Source organism: Calliphora vicina, chromosome 4, assembly GCF_958450345.1.
Source record: "Calliphora vicina chromosome 4, idCalVici1.1, whole genome shotgun sequence".
NCBI classification, from domain to species: Eukaryota; Metazoa; Arthropoda; class Insecta; order Diptera; family Calliphoridae; genus Calliphora; species Calliphora vicina.
In genome coordinates, this window is record NC_088783.1 from 65,504,555 (window position 1) to 65,528,304 (window position 23,750).

Here is a 23,750-nt window from a genome sequence, read left to right on the forward strand (position 1 = left end):
CTGAATTAGTATCAAGCTTATATTCATCTAAAATTAAGTGAAACTGGAATGTAGACAATTGGCAACAATATGCATTAAAGGGATAAATTTGCTCCTATAACAGGGAAGCGCAAAAAGAGAAATTGTAGTTTGTGTGCATGTATGGGTTAAAAATAAAAAATTCACAACAACATCAAGCAACAGAATGAAATATTTGTATTTTTACGCTCTATTGTTTACAACTAAATGAGTTATTTGTATTTTTTACGCTCTTGCTGTGTGTTTTGTTTAATTTCGGGTTGTGTACGTGTAAATTCACGAAAATGTTCGTAATCTCAACAATATGAACGCCTACCAATGTCCTATAACATCAATTGATGTCGAAAGAACATTTTCTATGTATAAAAATGTTTTCAGATCCAATTTTTATTTGAAAATTGAAGTCAACATTTTGTAATTTATTGCAATAATAACCTTAATTAAAGAAGTGACTTTATATTTATATAAAATATCATCAAAAAATACCTCTCGCGGCCTTTTCATATCTTAAATTCTTATTGTTTTTATGTTGTATTTATTTTTTGTTATACTTGTTTTAGTTTTTGTTATTTATTTTATGTTACCTTTTTAGAAATGAATTGCATTGATTTTTTAAATAAAAAGTTTTCATACAAAATGGAAAAAAGTTTTCATACAAAATGGAAAAAAGAAAAATGTAAAATAAATTTTACTTTATTAGAGTGAACATACTTGATTCAGTGTATTACATAGTGTTATTTGCAGAGTATCAAATTTTCAATTATTCGTTTTTAAAATCACTCGTTATGCTGAACAGAGCCGTATGACATTTTTAGTTTAGCCATTTCGAATCGGTACCCACTTAAATATTTTTCAAACACACATAATAAGGCTTGTATTTATGTTTCCTTTTTACTGGAGAACGCTATTTATATAAAAAGTAATACAACTATAATTCTAGGCTTGAATTACAATTGATTTCAACTTGAATTCCAGTAAAAATGCTTATTGGGAAACAATTAAATATTTTGAATACATACTACGATTTCTGACAACCGTATTGATTTCATAATATTTTAAATTTGAAAAGTATTAATAGACATTACTATCTTCTGTAAATACCTTTAGTGCTATTATTTATTTTATTACTCTGAAAAAAAATAATTGTTTGTAAAAAGCAAAACCCTAATAAACATGTATTTACACTTGTAATTGTTTTTTCTTTAACAAAAATTTAAATTTAAGTAGACCTTTTTCATATTAAATAAAAAAATTATATAAAACCGGAAACAGTTTTTTTGAATTTGCCGGTTTTTTTTGTTACTCTAGTTACCAACCATTGCTATAAATGCTACAAGTGAAAACACTTTTTAAATCGCTAGACTTGGCAAAAAATCGCTAAATTATCATCACTATTTACTCCGAAAATCGATTTTTAGCCAAATACCGTCAGAAAATTTGAACCGGCACGGGAAATCATAAATAATTTAAAAATAATAAAAAGCTTCCCTAAACAATCAAATAGAAAGGACAAGGAAAATATGTATCAACACACAGATGTGTTATTTTTATTAATTAATGCACAGGCATCTTCGTTCCTTCATCACAGCACTCGCAGAAGAAGAAATTCATCATTAACAACCACAACAAATACATTAGTTGGTAGTGGAATGTGGGTAAAACTGTCCCTGGGTTTAGTTTCATGTTTTGCATTTTATTTGTTTAATAATGTACAAAAACAAGGTAAAATTTTTAATTTACATAAGTGTCCTTAAAACTAATGAAACATTGTTTTTAACAGCTTTTTTAAAGGATGAACTTGACAAAAGGGGTTCTGTTTTGAAGCCACCAAATGTGGAGCTACCACAACCACCATCTGGCTCCTTATTACATGTCTATGAAAAGGCGGCGGTATGCTCAGATAAAAATGTCTGCAGTAATATTGGAAGGTAACTTATTCTTCAAACAATTTATTTGCCTCTTTCCAAATACATATTTAATACTTTCAGTGTCATCCTGCAACATGAAGGCAACGCCATAGATTCCACAATAGCTACTCTATTGTGTAATGGTTTGGTAACCATGCAAAGTATGGGTTTGGGTGGTGGTGTTATCATGACCTACTATAATCGCCTGCAAAAGAAAGCCTTTAGTATAATAGGAAGAGAAAGAGCTCCTTTAAATGTAAATCTAAAAGCCATAAGGAAGCTAGAAAATTCTACAACATTGGCTAAATCTGTTTACTCTATAGCAGTACCGGGCGAATTAATGGCATACCATGAGGCTCATACACGTTATGGTTCATTGCCTTGGTCTTATATCATACAACCAACAGTGGACTTGTGTTATCAGGGCTATCAGCTTACACGCCATCAACGAGATGCCTTATTTTTGAATGAACAAATGATTAGAGAAGATAAATTAATGGCTAAAATGTTTGTAGATCCTGCTAGCAACTTGTTTTACAAAGAAGGCTGGCATATAAAAATTCCTCAGGAACTTTGTGCCACTTACAAGTTACTAGCCGAAGAAGGGCCCTTAACATTTTATAATGGTTCCTTATCCTCTTTAATTGTGAAGGATTTGAATGAAATGGGTTCTTCGGTTAGTTTACAAGATTTGCATAATTTCAAAGCGTATATTAAGGAATCTGTTAAAGTGGACTTGGATTCTTATTATTTATATTTACCAGCAGCTCCTGCTAGTGGCCATATTATTGGATTTATAATGCAAATTTTGCTTTATTTTAAACATGATTTTTCTTTAGCGAAAGATTTAAATGCTTTGGAAGTTCATCGTATTGTAGAGGCTTTAAAATTTGGTTTTGTCAAACGTTGGCATTCTGATGCTGAAATTTATCATGAGGTAAGTTGTTGGAAATACATATCAGTCATTTATTCTCAATTAGTTATTGAACAATATTGAACAAAGTTTTTTTTGTTGCTTCGAAAATTTCGAAATTTGTGCCAACAAACCGATATATGCGTGAAGTTTTGCTTTACTTCTTTAATTTGAGAAAAAGTGCCTCTGAAGAACACCTATTGCTCACTAAAGTTTATGGTGAATGAGTTCCATCGCTTTCAACATGCGAAAAATGGTTTGTATGGTTCAGAAGTGGTGATTTTGACAAGGTAGACAAATATAGCCTAGGCCAGTCAGAAAAGTTTGAAGGCCACGAATTGGAGTCATTGCTCCATAAAGATTGTAGTTAAACTCCACAAGAACTTACAAAATCATTGGGGGCTACTCAAGCAGCAATTCCAAAATGTTTGCGGGCAGCAGGATTCATCCAAAAACAGGGAAAATGGATACTATACGAAATGAAGCCGAGATACCTTGAAGACTATTTTGCATGTCCGAAATGATGGTTGAACGTTATAAAAGGAAATCATTTTTGCACCGAATCATTACATGCGATGAAAAATGGATTTATTACAATAACCCGAAGCGTAAGAGGTCGTATATGAAGCCCGGCCAACCAGCCGATTCGACACCAAAGCCTAATATTAATGTCGCTAAGGTAATTCTCTGTATTTGGTGGGAGCAAAAGGGTCCTATCTATTTTGGACTGCTGATATCTGACCAGACTATCACAGGGAACCTGTACCGAAATAACTGATTCGTTTGAAGCGTGCATTGTCCGATAAACCCCCAGAATATGCGGCCAGACATGAAACAATAACATCCCATCATGACAACGCTCGGTCACGTATTGCAATACATGATAAAAAGTATTTTGAATGGGTTGGGAAGTTTTGCCCCACCCGTTTTATAGTCCAGATCGTGCCCCGTCGGACTAGTATTTGTTTCAATAGATGCAGAACGCTCTATATGGGATACGCATACCTTTGCAACAGACTATCCGATGTTGATTCGTTCTTGGTCTCAAAAGATGAGCAGTTCGTTTGGCTCGGAATCCATATGTTGCCAGAAAAATGGGAAAAGCTCAAAGCTAACAATGAATAAATTTATATTGTACATATGTTAAAAAATAAAAGCTGAATGTTTGAAAAAATCCCACATTTTTAAGTTATACACCCAATAAAAGACAATTAAATAAGTTTTCCCTTGGACCTTTTGAATTTAACAAAATTTTTGTCAATGTTGAGCACCTGGGATTAAAAAATTTACAAAAATATTTCTAAATCACAACATCATATCAACAGTTTTGGCTACCCAAAAGTTTAAAATTTTAAAAAATTCATTTTAATTCCAATTTATTTTGAAAACATTTCAGACTCTTAAAAACATCTACAACCCGGAATCTATCAAAAACTTAACACAGCTAATAGATGACTTAAAAACATTTGAAGATCCCCAACATTATGGCTCCAAGGTTAAACTAACAGCCACAGCAGATTATGGTACCGCACAAATTTCAGTTTTAGCACCAAATGGTGATGCTGTTTCCGCCACCAGTTCCATAAATTACTAGTAAGTAGAAGTTTTAACAAAAAAACACAAAATTGTATTAAAAAGTCCCCAACTCTTTACAGTTTTGGCAGTGGTCGCATGGGTACCCGCAGCGGCATACTCTTCAATAATGCTTTGTCCGATTTTACAATTGAAAATTTTGAAAATTATTTTAATTTACCAAATATTGACAATATAAATCAACTTAAACCACAAAAGCAACCCATGTCTTCTATGGCTCCATTGATAGTTACTAGCAAAGCCACTGGAGATGTTAGATTAGTGGTGGGTGCGGCTGGTGGCAGTCGCATTATTTCCACTTTGGTGCAAATCCTAGTAAAAGTTTTATGGCAGCAGCAAAACATAAAACAAGCAATTGATGCAGCACGATTTCATCATCAATTAGTGCCTAATAGAATGGAATATGAGTACGGTATTTTGCAACAAGTTGTAGAGGATCTAGAAGCAAGAGGTCATAAAACTGAAAGAGTAAGACAAAAAAGCACGGCAGTGTGTGGTGTGGAGAAGCTGAAAGAAGGAGTAGTACTGGCAAATGCTGATTATCGTAAAGAAGGTGGTGTTGATGGATTTTAATAAAGTAGAAGGTAAGTGATTTTTAATGTTTTCCATGATTCCTCATTAGAAGCTATTGAAAACATAATTAAAATAAACGGAAGACTTTATTTTAGTTACAATAATTTCATAACACGTGAGTGACATTCCTGAAACTATAGTTTCATAATAATTACCACCCAAAGCATTAATTAATGAACAACCATTTAATTAAAGTTAACATTAAATTTCTTGCCTAAACTTCCTACTAAAGGTTCAACTAACTAATTATACTTGCTAGTCGTTGTTTATTCATCAATCCTTGAACATTGCTTTTTGAAAATGTGTCAAAATCAATCAAATCATTCCAACCAAAACAAACAGCCAGGAATTTTATGGCGTTTATTGATTTATTATTATGAAATAACCAAGGAATTTCTTAGAACTACTGTTTTAAATGGTTTAAAGTATTTAACTTTTAAATATTTAACCATTTGGGAAAAGTAATTATTGCTAAATAATTGTTAAAACACTTAACATTGAAGTTTGTTTTCTTTTTCTATTTACAGATTATTTTTTCTTGGTTGCTTTTTAGCCGCTTCGTATAATTCATTAAATTTTGCTATAAATATTGTGGAGAAATGGCAAACCTCACCGGTAATGACTGTTATGAATCCTCAAACATCATTTATTACAAAAGAACCCTTTCCAGCCATAACCATTTGTAATATGAATCAGGCGCAATATAGTAAAGTTAAGGATTTTGATTTGTAAGTTGTATGTGATTAAATTGTGATATTTAAATAATGAAAACTAGAAAAAGTTATTACCCAGGAACAGTTTAAGAACTTGTTACAAAATTACTAGTTCTAGAAAACTTCCGATTCTTTGATAACAATTATAGAACTACACCATTTCCAATTGTATTTCAGAAATTTCTAATTGTATTTCAGAAATTTCTAATTATATTTCAGAAAATTCCAATTGAAGTTCAGAAATTTCCAATTATATTTCAGAATTTTCCATTTATATTTCAGAATTTTCCAATTATATTTCAGAAATTTCCAATTATATTTCATAATTTTCCATTTATATTTCAGAATTTTCCAATTATATTTCAGAAATTTCCATTTATATTTCAGAAATTTCTAATTGTATTTCAGAAATTTCCAATTGTATTTCAGAATTTTCCAATTGTATTTCAGAAATTTCCATTTGTATTTCAGAATTTTTAATTTATACTTAAAAAGTTTCTAATTGTATTTCAGAATTTTCCAATTGTATTTCAGAAATTTCCATTTGTATTTCAGAAAATTCTAATAGCAATACAAAAGAAAATTTCTGAAATACAAATAGAAATTTCTGAAATACAATTGGAAAATTCTGAAATATAAATGGAAATTTCTGAAATATAATTGGAAATTTCTGAAATATAATTGGAAAATTCTGAAATATAATTGGAATATTCTGAAATATAATTGGAAAATTCTGAAATATAAATGGAAAATTCTGAAATATAATTGGAAATTTCTGAAATTCAATTGGAATTTTCTGAAATATAATTAGAAATTTCTGAAATACAATTGGAAATGGTGTAGTGATGTCGAAACTTCTTCTAGATCCCATTCTGAAGAACAATGTTGTGATTCTTAAGAAATTCTATAGAGTTTAATAGGAACTAGTTCCGAAAGAACTTCATGGGACCATCTTTGAATTTTGGAAAAAACATTATGTTTATAAAAACAAGTAAGAGAGCTATATTCGGCTGTGCCAAATCTAAAATACAAATTTTAAATATTTTTAGGTAAATCATGATACAACAACATAAGGTACACCCAGTAGAAAATAAATTCTCAATTATACAATTCTTGTAACGTCAAACAAAAGGAAATATAAAAAAATGTGAAAAAAATCAAAATCAAAGTTTGACGTTATAGGGCTAAATATTGAAAACTCTCCCTAGTGATTCTACCTTCTACAATTATTGTATCATGAGGTAAACAAAATTTATTTTTTTTCCAAAGTTGTTTTTTTAATTTTTTGGAAAATTTTTTTTTTCCAATTGTTATTGTAAATTTTTAAAATTTAAATTTTTTTTTTTTAATTTTAAAATTTTTTTTCGGTTTAAAAAATATTTTTTCCGATTTTAACCTATTGTAGGTCCAACTTACTATTATCTTATATACGTGGTTGCAAAGGTCTTTGAAATATATATTATTAGATATCCATATTGTTTATATTAATGACTTCGTAATACAGATATAAGTCAAAAATAGGTAAAAAATCGAGGTTGTCCTGGTTTTTTCCTTATATCTCATTTGTGGACCTATTTTGCTGATTTTAAATAGGAAACTTCTCGAAAGCATGTCTGACAGAATTATTGAAGATTTGGATCCCGAAGATATCTGGGGTCTTCAGAAAATTGATTTCAACAGACAGACATGGCTTAATTGACTCCGCTATCTATATTTATAATATCCGCTATTAAGAATATATGTACATATATACTTTATAGGGTCAGAAAATTATATTATGGAAATTACAAACGGAATGACAAATTTATATATACCATTCTCACGAAGGTGAAGGGTATAAACAAATAATTGAAGAAAAATGCATTGTTATTTAATAGATACATAGATTTAAAGGGGTGTGTACTATAAGAAGTACATTTCCACTCGGTGACCCATTAGAAATATAACTAGATGTGAACTAGATGTGAAGAGTAGAAATGCAATTAGAGAAAAAAGAGAGAAGTCCGCTGATATAAAGAAAAATAAAATGAAAACCCCAGTTCAAAGAAAAGGACAGGATATAAGTATAGACTAGGATTCACATAGCCCCATTATCTATTCTCCTGATAAAGCCTAATAGATTTCCTAGAGTATATCTAGCTATATACCCCAGTTCCTCATGGAATCTTCCCCTAACCATTTTTATCTGAGTCCTTGTAAACTAGAACAGTTACACTGAATATGTTCCACTGTATCTAGTTCCTCAATATCCTCCCTACAGAAGTCCTGTGCGCTCATTTACCAATGAAGGCTCCAATTGAGCATTGCCCGGTTATTACTTCTACTAAAGAGACTTTTCCTTTCCAACCCAATTAGTATTCTGGTTACCTGCCCTTGCCAAAATGTTTGCCAAATAGTATCTTATAAAATATATATATTCTGAATTAAGCCATGTCCGTATGTCTGTCTGTCTGTCTGTTGAAATCAACTTTCCGAAGCCCCCAAACAACTTACATACACAATTCATACATCAATATCTCCGGAATTCTTCCGGCTCAGTTGCTATTTAGAAAAATCAATCCACAAATGGCTGATATATAGGGGAAAAACCAGGACAACCTCGATTTTTTTTACCTATTTTAGACCTACATATATCTGGATTTCTTTGCAATGACGTATATAAGACCATAGTAAGTTGGACCTACAATGGGTCAAAATCGGAACAAAATATTTTTTAACCCGAATTTTTTTTTTACCAAATGTGTTTTTTTCGCTAAATATTAAAAAAAATTTAAAATTTAAAAAAACAATTCGAAAAAAAAATTTTCTTAAAAATTGAAAAAACAACTTTGGAAAAAAAAAATAAATTTTGTTTACCTAAAAATATTTAAAATTTTTTTTTTGAAGTATAATTTGGTGAAGGGTATATAAGATTCGGCACAGCCAAATCTTATTTAAGAAGATTCATCGTGGGCATTTATAAAAACGAACGCAATAAACGTTAAATAAATCAAAAATCGTTAAGCCAACATTTTAAAATATTTCTTTTTTTGTAATGTAATAAAAGAAACAAACATTTGCTAAACTAGTTCCCAGAACTAGTGACAATTTCGAATAAAAAACCTTTATGAACGAACTAGTTCTAGAACCGTTCTTAAGAAGATGTGTTAGTTAGAATTAGTTCCGAAGCTGACAATTTGAAACAAAAATCATTAGTTACAACACCAAACAAATTTTTAATATTTTTAAATTTATATTGTACAATTGTAAAATTGTTGGTCTTCAAACTCTTTTGAGTGGCCTAGGCGATCTTTGTCTTTCGTGTCAAAATCACCACTGAACCGCACAAACTGATACATTCACCATTAGCTTTGGTGTGCTGCAGCGACACTTTTTCAAATTAAAGAAGTATGTTGGTACAAAATTCTACATTTTCGAAGGAAAAAACTTTGCTGTTTACACTATAATGCTCAATAACTAAGTGAAAATGAATGACAGATATGAGTAGGTGAAATGCAAAACTCGTTCTTAGATGTTACTCCATTCTTGACTAAAACACTACAGTTGAAAAAATTAAATAAACTGCAACATAGAAAAGGACTGCCAGAATCAATAGTTATCTAACTTTTTTTTTTTTAAATTTTTGTAACGAACTAGTTTTGCATCTCACGTACTCATATGTACCCTTCAAAATGTACCTTCTATCAAAACGGGGTCCCTTCGACTCTACTTGATTGTTTGCACGTAGTGAATTACCAAGTAAACCAACCCTTCAAAATGACATGTAAGTTATTTAAAGCAAAAGATACATCATCAACTGTTAATCTCGCATTTTTAAGTCATACACCCAATATTTCCAAAATATTTTCTACCGTATTGTAGTTTTGCTGTAACATTTAAGTCGTGCTTTTGTTTTTCATGTGGTTTTTCGAGACCAGTACAATTTTGAAGCAGTGTAGTCTGTATATTTTGGATCATTATCCAGCCTGGTTTTCTTTTATATTGTATCTTGCTAGTTTTTTGTACATTTTTACTCTCCATGTAGAAAAAAGAAGCTACGAATAAGTTAATGTTTTATCTATTTCGCAGACAATCGTTGGATTATGCTATGCTGCAAAAATTATGTTTTCAAGAACTAAATTATTCATCATTTCTCCATACAAATCCACCTCCTAAAGACCATAGTTTTTCCAAATTTATTGTAAAGGTAAATTCTTAAAAATAAAACAAAAATTCAGAAAATTAACTGATATACAAATTAATTGCAGAATGGTCAATCTTGTGAACATATGGTGGTGTATTGTGAATATGGCAATAGTCGAAGAATTTGTACGGATTTATTTCGCGAGGTACTTTTAGATGAGGGCTTGTGTTGTTCTTTTAATGTAGTCCATCCATTTATGCTGTATAAGGGAGAGTAAGTATAATTAAAAGATAACTATAAAACTTTTTAGATTTTTTGTTCTATTAAAACTGGAAAATCATAAAATTATTTTAATTGTCTTAAATTTCTCCTTATTTCAGTTATTTTATGATAAGAGACTATACCTCTATAAATGGTCAATCGATACCTTTAGACTGGAGTCCTGAAAAGGGTTATCCCAGTGAATTGCCCAATAGTTTTTATCCACGAGTCTCTTTGGGACATGGTATGACCAATGGTTTCACATTAATTCTCAATGGAGACATAGATAATTACTATTGCTCTTCGACAAATGGACCCGGCTTTAAGGTAATTTTAATTTCACCACAAAATTGAAAAAAACTAATTAAAAACTTTTAATAAATTACTGAACCCTAGGTTTCCTTTCACAATCCCATTGATACGCCACATGTTAAAGAAACTGGCTTATCCGTGGCCCTCGGCTACCAGACCAGTTTTCGTATAACCACTTTAAAGGAAGAGGCAGTAGAGGATCTACGTACCTTGGCTAAGCCCACAGAACGACAATGCTACTTCAGTGATGAATATCCGCTGCATTATTTCCGTTACTATACCCGACGTAATTGTGAAATGGAATGTGATGCTCATTTTATGTTGCAAGAATGCAATTGCATTCCATATCACATGCCCAAGTTGTGGAATAATATCACCGTATGTAGTGTAACGCATTTCAATTGTGTGGTGGAAGCTGACAAAGATTATGTCGATGCCAGTCGTTTGGGATGCAAGAGAAATTGCTTGGCTAGTTGCAATGATCTTTCCTATTTTCCAAAAGCTTTTTTCACACCCTTAGACAATGAGGGTTACGCTATTAGAAATCCCTATTTCCGTAACATGTCCAACGAAAGTCTAAATAATAATTTTGCAATGCTGAAAATCTTTTTCCCTCAGAATCACTATAGGGGCAATGTCAAGAATCCCTATATGGGTCTAACGGAATTTCTATGTAAGTAAGAGATTTTTTAGCTAAAATTTAATAGTGTTTATTTAATATTTGTTTTATTTTCTAGCACAAACTGGTGGTATTATGAGTCTTATGATGGGTTTTAGTATCATATCTTTGGTGGAGATGGTGTACTTTTTTATTATTAAGCCTTTGATTTATGCTTGGCGTAAAGTTTTTCATAAAAATACCGTAGATGTAATGGAGATCAGACCAAATGATGATTATGAATTGCAAGAATATGGAAATGTAAGTATTTTGAGATTGTGTATTTATGGAAAGAAAAATGTGAAAAGTTAACAATCATTTTCTTCAAAAAATATTTCCAAATATTGATTCCGGATTAGTTGCGATATTATATCAAATTTAGTTCTTGTGGAAATTTCTATGGGTTTCTAATGAAAATTAAACAGTTTTTTGACTCTTCGTGCCTTTTGAAGACAAGACAATAAATTTTATATTTAAATGAACAAGTAAGGCTGTGACGAATCTTATATACTCTTCACCACATTATACTTTAAAATACAAATTTCAAATATTTTTTTTTTCAAATTTTCTTTTTAATTTTTATTTCAAAATATTTTTTTTTCAAATTTAGAAAAAAATTAGTTTTTGAATTTATTATTTTTTGAAAGTAGAGACAAACCTATCGTGCAATTAAATAATAAAATCGCAGTGAAAAACTGATGAAAAGTTGATGACTTTTATCAGATGTCACCACCACTCTTCAGTAACGTTTTAGCTCCCTGTCATTATTCAAAAGCAGCAATGAAATTGTGCACAGTTTCGATCAATTTAACAATATTGTCAAAAAGAAATTAAATAGATTTGAATAAGTATGCAGAGCCGGTAGATCAAAATGTTGAGCAACAGATAATGCGATCTATCAAAACAAAAACACGGATTTTTATATGAGGAAATTAATTTTAGTTTCTTCTTTAAGCTTTTTTAAATATTAATAAATGTGGGTCAAAAGTATGCAATGGCAATATTTTTCAAATACACATGGAAAAATCGATAAATTCGTGAAAGTGAAAGTAGAGAAATTGCTCAGGGGCCGAATTACCGCATTCGTTATCGAATAATCTATCGAATCGAAAAATAATTTCGATATCGAAATTATATTAAAATGTACTAAATTTCTTGCTTGATATCGAATGCCATAATCTCAAATAAGGAAATTACGATCAATTCTACTCGATATCAAATGCGGTAATTCGGCCCCAGATTTTCTTGAATAGTTTATAAGATATGTACTAAATTTAAAAAACTTACCTTAAATAATTTTCACATTGATTTGCAATTACAATATATTTTTTCTCAATTATTTGTTTGATATACATAAACGTACGGGCAATAAAAATATGAACAAATCTTATAACGCTTGTAAAAATATTTTAGGTTATCTGTCCAATAAAAATTAAGTTGTTAATTCCTTTCTTTGGAACCAATTTAATAATGACAGTCCATTTTTAGGTTAGAATCAATTTTTGAAGACCCCATATACATATGATCAATTAATATATGGAACATTTCATGTCAAGTGAACCAACTTTTGAAAGATCGGAGGAGAACTAAATGTTTTAACCAGAGACTGAAAATTACGGGTTCACTTTCATTTCAATGGTAAATTCTCATTCGCAGCCATTTAAAAATAATTTTTTGTGATATATCACTGAGAGAGTGATTTATTCGAGAACATTTTAGGTTTGGGTTTGAGAGAAACAGAAAAGAAACAAACACAAATAATCTGGATGAGTGATTTATAATTTATTTTTTTCGTAAAGGTCAGCTTGTGACATTTATTTGCGAACATGAAAAATAAATCGCAAAAATGCATTTGATGCCAATCAACGCTTAAATATATAAAATTTATCAAAATATTAATAACAAATTAAAAAAATTCTCATTTCTGTTACTCAGACTTTATTACTTCATATTTATCATATTCTTTCCATAATTTGTTAAAAATTACTAACAATATGTTATTGTATGTAAGTAAAACAGAAAGTAACAGTTATTATAAACAAGAACAAATGAAATGTTTATCTCACATCAAACCATTAAAAAACAACAAAAACTAATAAAGGTCATACCAAACCATTTAAATAAAAATCATTTTATAACTGTTATTTTCAGTGATTTATTTTTATCACAATAATATAAATCACAATTTGGGTTTTTTGGTATATGGACGAGTTATTTTCGATCTCTGGTTTTAACACAAAAATCGTACGTCTTGAGTAACATAATATTTATTTTGATAGATATGCCACTCGCATCCCACTAAGCGACCAAAGAGGTCTTAAAGGAATAGACCTAAGCTTTCTTTTGAGCAAACAAAAAAAATTAAAAAAGTGTCCATTTTGAAATAAAATCAAAGTTTTTGATTTTGCAAAAAAAGTCAAACATTTTATATTTTGATTTACAAAACATTTTTTTGATAGATATCCAACTCGCATCTCTCTAAGCGACCAAATATGTATTCAAGGAAAAGCTATAAGCTTTCTTTTGAGAGAAAAAAGGGCCCATTTTGAAAAAAAAATTAAAAAAGTTTTTGATTTCGGAAAAAAAATGTTAAACCTTTTTTTATTTTTATACCCTTCACCTTCGTGAGAAGGGTATATATAAGTTTGTCATTCCGTTTGCAATTTCTACTTTTTTCATTTCCGACCCTATAAAGTATATATATTCTGAATCCTTATAGATAGCGGAGTTGATTAAGCCATGTCCGTCTGTCTGTCTGTTGAAATCAATTTTGTGAATACCCCTGATATCTTCGGAATCCAAATCTTCAATAATTCTGTCAGACATGCTTTCGAGAAGTTTGCTATTTAAAATCAGCAAAATCGGTCCACAAATGGCTGAGATATGAGAAAAAAACAGGACAACCTCGATTAATATAGACAATATTGATATCTAATGATAGATATTTCAAAGATCTTTGCAACGACGTACACATCTGCTCAAAATAATAGATACACCTAATTGGAAAAAATTTAAATGGCGGTAACATTGAAAATTTCCTCGCAAGCGTTAAGAATACATCATATTATTAAAATTTCTATCTGGCAATGTCATGTCAGTCAAAAATCTGGCAACTATTTGCTTTCATGTTGATTTTTAAAAACGAATTTATTTGAATTACAAAAAATTATTTGCTCATAAAAATAGATACACATCAGTAATTTGTAATTTGTTTATATACAATTTTTTTTTTGTTCCTATTTACGTGAAACAGTAAGTATAATTTAAATTTTAGCAACAATTTTATAAAAAAAATAGGACTCTTTTGAAGAAAATGGGACGAAATCATCATTGTACCGAAGATGAGAAAAAAATTGTTCAAACGATGAGAAATCAAGGAAAATCATTACGGGAAATAGCAAAGAGCATAGGAAGATCTTTACATTTTGTCCAAAATGCTTTATCTAAAAAACAAAAAAGAGAAACTCGCGGTAGACCAAAGAAAACCAGTCCAGAAACAGATAGGCGGATCGTCCTTATGGTTAAAAAATACCCTTTCATATCATCGAAAGCTATTTCTGCGGAGCTATGTAACGAAATCAGTCCACAAACAGTTCGTCGTCGTCTTTTACAAGCTAAATTGCCGGGAAGAATTGCCAGAAAAGTGCCACTAATGCGCCAAAAAAATATCAAGACAAGATTAGAATTTGCTAAAGAGCACTTACAATGGTCCGGGTGTGAAGGCGAAAAAAAATGGAGAAATATTTTATGGAGCGACGAAACAAAAATAAATTTGTTTGGAAACGACTGCCAAAGAAATGTACGCTGACCAAAAGGAAAAGAATTCCACGTTAAATTTACAAAAAAGACGGTAAAACATGGCGGGGGAAACATAATGGTTTGGGGTTGCTTTTCATGGAATGGTGTTGGTCCGATATTCCGAATAGAAGATACCATGAATGCTAGTGGGTATAGAGACATATTGGAAAACGTAATGCTTCCATATGCATCGGAAAATATGCCATTAATATGGACATTCCAGCAGGACAACGACCCAAAACATAGTTCAAGATTAGTTAAAAACTGGTTCTTGGAGAATAACGTACCTGTTTTAAGCTGGCCCAGCCAATCCCCTGATTTAAACCCAATAGAAAACTTGTGGAGTGAATTAAAGATAAGGCTTTCGAAGGAAGTTTTCAAAAATAAAGACGATTTATGGGAGAAAACGCAAAAAATATGGTACGAGATTCCATTGGAGAAGTGTCAGAACTTGATATCCAGTATGCCCAGAAGAGTGGAGAAAGTTTTACAAAACAAAGGTGGATATACTGGATACTAGCTTTACTTTAATAATAAACTAATTTTTTTAAGATAAAATTTATTAGCTTTTGTTTAATAAGAATTTTTAAAAATGTATCTATTATTATGAGCACCAAATTTTTCGAAATTTAAGAAATTTAATTTACTTTATAATATTTATTATTAATTATGAAATATTTTGTTTTTGTTTTTTACTCTCCTTTTAACTATAAATAAAAATCGACTGAATTTTTTTTATAATTTTACAATATACCATTATTTTTTTTCGTTTTTAAAAAATAAATTTTGGTGTATCTATTATTTTAAGCAGATGTGTATATAAGACCTACAATGGGTCAAAATCGGAAAAAATATTTTTTAAACCGAAAAGTTTTTTTTTTTGCTAAATATTAAAAAAAAAATATAGTTTAAAAAAAATTTTAAATTTAAAAAAAAACAATTCGAAAATTTTTTTTTCCAAAAATGAAAAAGCAGCTTTGAAAAAAAATTTTGTTTACCTAAAAATATTAAAAAAATTTATTTTGAAGTATAATTTGGTGAATGGTATATAAGATTCGGCACAGCCGAATATAGCTCTCTTACTTGTTTTTTTTTAATTTTTTTTCTAAAGATTTATAAAATAGCTATTTAAACTATTTGGGACACATTTTGCTAAGAACAATAGGTAATAAATTACATGGATGAGAAAAAACACCTGCTTGGAAAAAGAGTAAAATTTTGACCCCCTCTAACTCAGAAATTTCTCCACCGGTCTTTTTGAAAAAATTGTGTCTGAATTACTATCCAATAGAACTAAACTTGGTGAAAATTTCATCCCGATCGGAAGACATCGATTTCAAAAGTTGGTTCACTTGACATGAAATGCGTTTTCTAAATTCTTCTGAGCCAGTCGGACAGCTGAATTAGTGTATCCAGAAATTTGAGACCTTTCGAATTTCCCGCCTCTTAACAGTTAAGTTAGCCATTATTGATAAACTTAAATGTAAAAGTTTAAAACTGAGATATTGAAACTGTTTACAATTTAATATCGCTCAAAAGTTGCCAAAAAATAAATGATAGGATACTAAACCATAAAAACCTTTTAATTATACAATTTGTTCAAGCAATTTTAGATTGTTCTTATTATTTTGCTCATATGTTTTTTTTAAATTATATTTAAAACTCGCGACGTTTTTTTTTTTATTTATATATGTTATTTTCTTTGTTATTAATACTTTCACATTATCATTTATGGTTAATTTTAAATATAAATAATTATTATCGCGCGAATTTTAATTGATTTTATTTTCTGTTATATTCCGCGCCATGTTATTTATTAAAAATTTTAAATTTTTAACCACACTTGCTAAAGTTTTCTATTCTTTTCTTTATTAATATCTGTTCCTATCTTAATTTTTAATTTAGCACTCTCGAAATGTTATCGAATTTTAGATTTGTTTCTCAATATCATTTTATTGTTCCTTTAAGAGTACATATTTTCAATTATATTTATAGTCTTATAACCGGGCGTTGACTTTATTTAATACGATTTTTTTTATAAATTTGTTTGTTATAAGGTAATATTGAAAATCGCAGAAATTACATAAGAAATTTTCATTATTTTAATGAAATTAAAAGGAAATGAGCAAAAAGGAACTAACAAAACATTACGATATTGTATGCTAAGTTAAAAGAGATGTCTCATGTTAAAATTGGGGTTCCACTATTAAATGTTATAAAAGCTTTTGCTTTCTTTTTTACACACAATATTTGTGTCTACTTTAAATCTCAATTCTATTCTTATTTTCTCACACTTTCTCTACTATTTCATATTACTCGTATGAAATACAACTTAAATTATATTTTTCTTTATGCATCACACTACATATTCTATTATAACTGGAAATTTATAAAATTTTCTTAAATATTCACTAGAGAAAGAGACCGGACGGAAAACGCGCGTAAAAGAACTAAAAATGCAATGTTGCACAGATTTGTTTCACGTAGGAGTTACAGAGATGAAATTAGTGGAAGTATAAAATAAGGGCTTGAAAAAGTGTAGTAGTGGTTTTAATAAAGCTTCAAGTTAGAAAGCTTTTTAAGTTAAAGTTTTAGTTGTCTATATCTGTACAGGAAATAAGCATGAAAAGCTGGATAGATAGATACATACATATGTATATGTTAATTTCACACACTGTCAATTTAACATTTTATGTTATACTTAGGTACTCTATGCTAAAAGGAGTGTATGTTAAGTTTACAGTGATGTCTCATGTTAAAATTGGGGCTCCACTATTAAATGTTAAAAAAGCTTTTGCTTAAACAAAGGCTTCGTTTTTACACATAATATTTGTGTCTACTTTAAACCACAATTTTATTCTTATTTTCAGCAATTTTCACTATTATTTCATATTACCCGTATCAAATACAACTTAAATTATATTACATCACACTACATATTCTATTATAACCGGAAATTTAAACAATTTTCTTAAATATTCACTAGAGAAAGCGACCGGACCGGAAAACGCGCGTAAAAGAACTAAAAATGCAATGTTGAATTTAACATTAACCGAGTTGCATTAAGTAGGTACTGCAGAGATGTAATTTAAGGAAATAAAATTAAGGGCTTGAAATAGTAGTTAGTAAAGCTTCAAGTTAGAAAGCTTTAATAGTTAAAGTTCTAGTAAACTTGAACCATTAATGAGTATTGTTTTTTGTTGGCAGATTTTGTACAGGAAATGAATCAGAAAGAAATAAACAATGCGAGATAATGTGTGTTAATGTTAACACTTTAATATAAACTTATAAGACTATAATCAAAGTAAATTAATAAAGTAGCGACAGTACTACAACAAATACAACATTTACAAAAACCACAAGCAATTTTGTTTTTGGTTTAAGGTCTGAGCTGTCAAAGTTGCCTGTTGTTGTTTTTGCTTTTGGGCTTGTTGTATTTTTCGCCACAACAACCACAAGTGAATTGACATTTCAGACCAAAGTAAAAAAAATAGTCAGCTGTTCTACTGAGTCTACTTTATTAATTTACTTTGACTATAATTTTATGTTATTAAAGCTTTGATATTAAAGCTTTCTAACTTAAAGCTTTACTAATTACTATTTCAAGCCAAGGCGAATTTATAGAAGGTGGCCTCAGAAGAACAGCTGAATATTTTTTTATTCAGTTGCTTAAACAATTGAACTTTCAATTCACTTGTGGTTGTTGTGGAGAAAAATACAACAAATCCAAAAGCACAAACAACAACAGGCAGCTTCGACAGTTCACTTATCTTTTAACAAAAACAAAGTACCTGTTGTTTTTGTACATGTTTCCTTGATTTCAAGTATTTTATTTCCTTAAATTACATCTCTGCAGTACCTGCTTAATACAACTCGGTTAATGTTAAATGTAACATTATATTTTTAGTTCTTTTACGCGCGTTTTCCATCCGGTCTCTTTCTCTAGTGAATATTTAAGAAAATTGTGTAAAATTCCGGTTTTTTTAGAAAATATAGAGTGATATATAAAGAAAAATAAAATTTAAGTTATATTTTATACGGGTAATATGAAATAATAGTGAAAATTGCAGAAAATTAGAATAAAATTGTGGTTTAAAGAAGACACAACGATTTTGTGGAAAAAAGAATCATTTTCAACATTTGTGTAAGCAAAAGCTTTTATAACATTTAATAGTGGAGCCTCAATTTTAACATGAGACAGCTCTGTTACATAACATAGAATATTTTTGTATTATGATAGTAAATTTTTAAACATTTCCTTAATTTCTTTAGAAAAAAAAAGATTTTTTGTAAAACTAAGTCAATTTCATTTATGTTTGATATAATTTTTAAATAAAACTGTTATTCAATGGTTTTATAATGGTCATATGAAATAATAGGGAATGTTTAAAAATTGACATGATATTCGGTGTTTAAAAAAGTAAAACATTTTATAGAAAGCACAGAAACGAACGAAGGTATTAGTTATATTTAAGCTTGTATACAGTACCTAAGATTAACATAAAATGTTAAATTGACAGTGTGTGAAATTAACATACATATATCTAGCTTTTTCATGTTTATTTCCTGTACAGGCAGTGTTGCCATACATTTTTTGAAGAATACTTTTTATTTCTAAAAAAAAAACTTTTTTTCAACAAAAAAACTTTTTTTAACTACATACCTACATACTAAAATTACAAAACCCAATTCGTACATATAATTAGATTGAGATAATTTATGTAAATTTAGTGGCGAAGACACTTCAAATCAATTACCATATTTAGTAAATGAATTTGGGAACATCATTTTGAAATAAACGGTTCAACTTATTGATATCATAAATTTACAATTTTCCAAAAAACTTTTTTTTAAAAAAATAAAACTTTTTGCATCTCAAAAACCTTGCAAAAAAAGGGAAAACTTGACATATGGTAACGCTGTGTACAGGTGTGTATAGACCAGTCATGCCCAAGCCCTATACTCTTGGTACTCTTTTGTTTTTGTAATTGCTCTTAGCTATAGGCTGTTTGTTTTGTATACTCACTAGAGCACTCAGCACTAGCAATACAAAATACACAAACAACTTTGTCTTATTATTTTTTTTGTCTTTCTTCACTGAATACACGCATGTTGAAAGCAACAACACTTTCGTATGCTTTGCTGGTAAACATTGACGACTGCGATCATCCATGTAGATTTTGTTTTTGTTTATCGTATGATATTTTAAAAATGTGTGTGTTGAAAGTGTGTTTTTTTTCTTTGTTCTTTGTATGAATTGGTTTTAGCAACAACAAATATTGAATAAAAAGTAGCTTTTCTTTAAATGTATTGGTGTTTACTCTTCCATAAGGAACTTGTGGGCACCCCTGGTATAGACAATTAGAACTTTAACTTAAAAAGCTTTCTAACTTGAAGCTTTATTAAAACCACTACATACATAAAAAATTTTAAAATTGAGTTTTTCCACAATTTTTTATACATTAAAATATGATAATAAGAAAATAGTCGACTTTTCATAAATAGCTAAGGCGACTATTCAAAAATTGAAAAAAGTCGAAAAGTCGCTGGTTGGTATTGATATTGATAAAAATATATTTTGTATTATTTTCAGTATTATATATATTTACATACCCAAGAACATTTCTATTAGTTTTTTGTTCTTAAATAACAAGTTCTAGAACATGTGCAATCAGAATTATTTCAAATTCTTCAATAGCTGCCTTGAAACTACAGATGTCACAATTACTTATGGAAACAAATGTATTTATAAAACAATTCAAATCAACTAAAATAAAAATTAAATATTTGTATGGTTTATAGATTTTGTTGAGTATATTATTTCAAATTTCAGAAATATCCACAAATTCAGATGTTAATCCAAAAAAAAAAAGTTTTCAGAGATCTTCGTCAACTAATCGACCTATAACTCAGTCAGTTGTTGTCGGAATTAAAATTTCTTAACGGGTTTGGAAAGAAAACTGATTTTTTGCAAATCTAAAAATAACAAATATATTTTTAAAGTTACTGTTAAGGAGTAAAAATATATGGGTACTTTTTTATACCCTTCACCTTCGTGAGAAGGGTATATATAAGTTTGTAATTTCTACATTTTTCATTTCCGACCCTATAAGGTATATATATTCTGGAAACTTATAGATAGCGGAGTCGATTAAGCCATGTCCGTCTGTCTGTCTGTTAGTTGAAATCAATTTTCTGAAGACCCCAGATATCTTCGGGATCCAAATCTTCAATAATTCTGTTAGACATGCTTTCGAGAAGTTTGCTATTTAAAATCAGCAATACGTCCATAAGTAACGGAGATATGAGCAAAAACCGGGACAACCTCGATTTTTTTTTTCCAAAAAAAAAAATTTTAAAAAAATGTAGAAAAAACTTTTTTTTAAAAAAAAATAAAAAACAATTTCGAAAAAAAAAAAATTTAAAAACAAAAACAAAATTGTTTACCTAAAAATATTAATTTTAAAGTATAATTTGGTGAAGGGTATCTAAGATTCGGCACAGCCGAATATAGCTCTCTTACTTGTTTTTCATAAAATATGTTTTCTTATAAATTGATATGAGCTACGATAATGAAATGTATTTGATTACAATTTCGTATCATCTCAATGGGGGAAAAAGTACCAAAAAGGGAAGAAAACCTGAAAATAAATTGAATTAAAATTTATAAGGCTAATTTTGATAAAATTTTAAACGTTAACTTCTCCAGTCATACAACAATTAACTAAATCTTGGTAAACAGTTTGGTACATTTTGAAAGCGTAGTTTTTCTTGAGTATGTCTTCAAAATTGACGGTTGTTCAAGAGGATTAAGGGAAATTCGTATTTTTTTTTTGAATACGATTCAATTGATTCGATGAGTTTTATGTATAATACATTACGATTAGACACTTTTTGATTCGGTATGTTTTCTATAGAAAACCTTCCGATTCGATGAGTTTTCTATAGAAAACATTTCGATTCGATAAGTTTTCTATAGAGAACGTTTCGATTCGATGGATTTTCTATAGAAAACCTTTCGATTCGATGGCTTTTCTATAAAATATCTTTCGTTTCGATTGCTTTCTATAGAATATTTTTCGATTCGATCTATTTACTATAAAATACTTTACGATTGAATAGATTTTCTATCAAATACCGGTCGATTCGATGGTTTTTCTAAAGTATATCTCTCGTTTTGATGGGTTTATGATTCTATGGATTACCTCTAGAAAATCTTTCGATTCAATGGTTTTTCTATAGAACATCATTCGATTTTATAGAAAATCTTTTAATTAGATGGTTTTTTATAGAACATTTTTCGATTTGATGGCTTTTCTATAGAATACCTATCAATTTAATGGATTTTTTACAGAAAATCTTTAGAATACCTTTCGATTTGATAGATTTTCTATAGAAACTTGTTCTATTCTATAGCAGTTCTTTCCATTCCATGTTTTTTCTATAAGCAATCTTTTCGGCCTATCTTCTGATAGCAGTTTTAATAACGGTTTTTAATAACTCATATGTCATTTAAATTATCCGGCATTTATTCTCACTTAGTTATTGAACATTATAGTGTAAACAACAAAGTTTTTTTTTACATCGAAAATGTAGAATTTTGTGTCAACAAAGCGTCATAGCTGGAAGTTTTACTTCTTTAATTTGAAAAAAGTGCCGCTGAAGCACAACGATTCACTTATGGTGAATGTATTCCATCGGTTTCAACGTGCGAGAGATGGTTTGTTCGGTTCAGAAGTGCAGATTTTAACATGGAAGACAAATATCGCCCAGGCCAGTCAATAAAGTTTGAAGACCAAGAATTGGTGGCATTATTTCATGAAGATTGTTGTCAAACCCAACAAGAGGATTAATACACATGCAAGCAAATTGGGTATCATACAAATTGAAGCCGAGAGACCTTGAAAGACGAACCTTTACCGAACACAACTAATTGATTTGACAAAAGCATTGGCCGAAAAACGACCAGAATATGCGACCAGACATGAAACCGTAATATTCCATCATGACTGTTAAAAACTATTTAGAATGAAGTGGTTGGGAAGTTTTGTCTCACCCGCTTTATAGAGCTGACCTTGCCCCGTCCGACTACTATTTGTTTCGCTCGAATCAGATCGCTCTCTCTGGGATACGCTTCACTTTAGAACAGAGTATTCGATATTGGCTTGATTAGTTTTTGGCCTCAAAAGATGATTAGTTCTTTTGGCTTGGAATCCATATGTTGCCAGAATGATGACAAAAGGTCATAGCTAACAATGACTAATGCTTTGAATAAATTTTTTATTGTAGAAATGTTTCAAAATAAGAGCTAAAACTTTGAAAAAAATCGGAATTTTTAAGTTATACACCCAATAATGAAATATTTTAAGTACCGAAACTTTTCTGCATTAAAAATACAAAGATTTTTTTAATATAATTTATTATTTTTGTTTTCAGAACAACATCAAACATCATCGTTATCCCGTTGCACCACCAAATGTGTTTGCTAAACCACAATTGCCGCCCTATAGTCGAAATTTCGAACATCCAAATTATGTGCACTAAACAAGTCGTAATTAAAATGTAAACAAAAAATAAAACATTGATAAACTAAATTAAAAATATAATTTTAAATAAAGAAAAATAAATGGACTGTATAATAATGTTTATAACATTCAAAGTAATTTCGTAATTAACTGAACAATTACAAGACAAGGTTTCCGAAATAGAGGAATTATTATTTGTTTAATAAAGAATTGGGAGATACTAGCAGAACTATAATCTGGCACTAATTTGTTAAGAGACAATACAAAAACACACAAATTGATATTATAGATAAATCATCAAACAATATGCATTCGCTATTCGGATTAATATTTCCAGAAATCTAGATCAACAAAGT

The 23,750-nt window shown here is 29.5% G+C and overlaps 2 protein-coding genes across 2 annotated transcripts; both read left to right on the top strand.

Moving 5' to 3' along the window:
- The first annotated feature begins 1,667 nt into the window (after positions 1 to 1,667).
- LOC135957916 (scoloptoxin SSD14) lies at positions 1,668 to 5,649 on the top strand. Its single transcript, XM_065508758.1, has 6 exons — positions 1,668 to 1,740; positions 1,799 to 1,946; positions 2,007 to 2,862; positions 4,235 to 4,431; positions 4,494 to 5,015; positions 5,532 to 5,649. The coding sequence occupies exons 1-5, from the start codon at positions 1,668 to 1,670 to the stop codon at positions 5,002 to 5,004; spliced, it is 1,785 nt and encodes a 594-aa protein (XP_065364830.1). The 3' UTR covers positions 5,005 to 5,015; positions 5,532 to 5,649.
- On the top strand, positions 5,305 to 23,413 carry LOC135958466 (pickpocket protein 28-like). The gene is made up of 8 exons (XM_065509373.1): positions 5,305 to 5,429; positions 5,532 to 5,732; positions 9,786 to 9,903; positions 9,965 to 10,113; positions 10,221 to 10,428; positions 10,498 to 11,086; positions 11,151 to 11,332; positions 23,306 to 23,413. The coding sequence occupies exons 1-8, from the start codon at positions 5,305 to 5,307 to the stop codon at positions 23,411 to 23,413; spliced, it is 1,680 nt and encodes a 559-aa protein (XP_065365445.1).
- Positions 23,414 to 23,750: the final 337 nt, after the last annotated feature.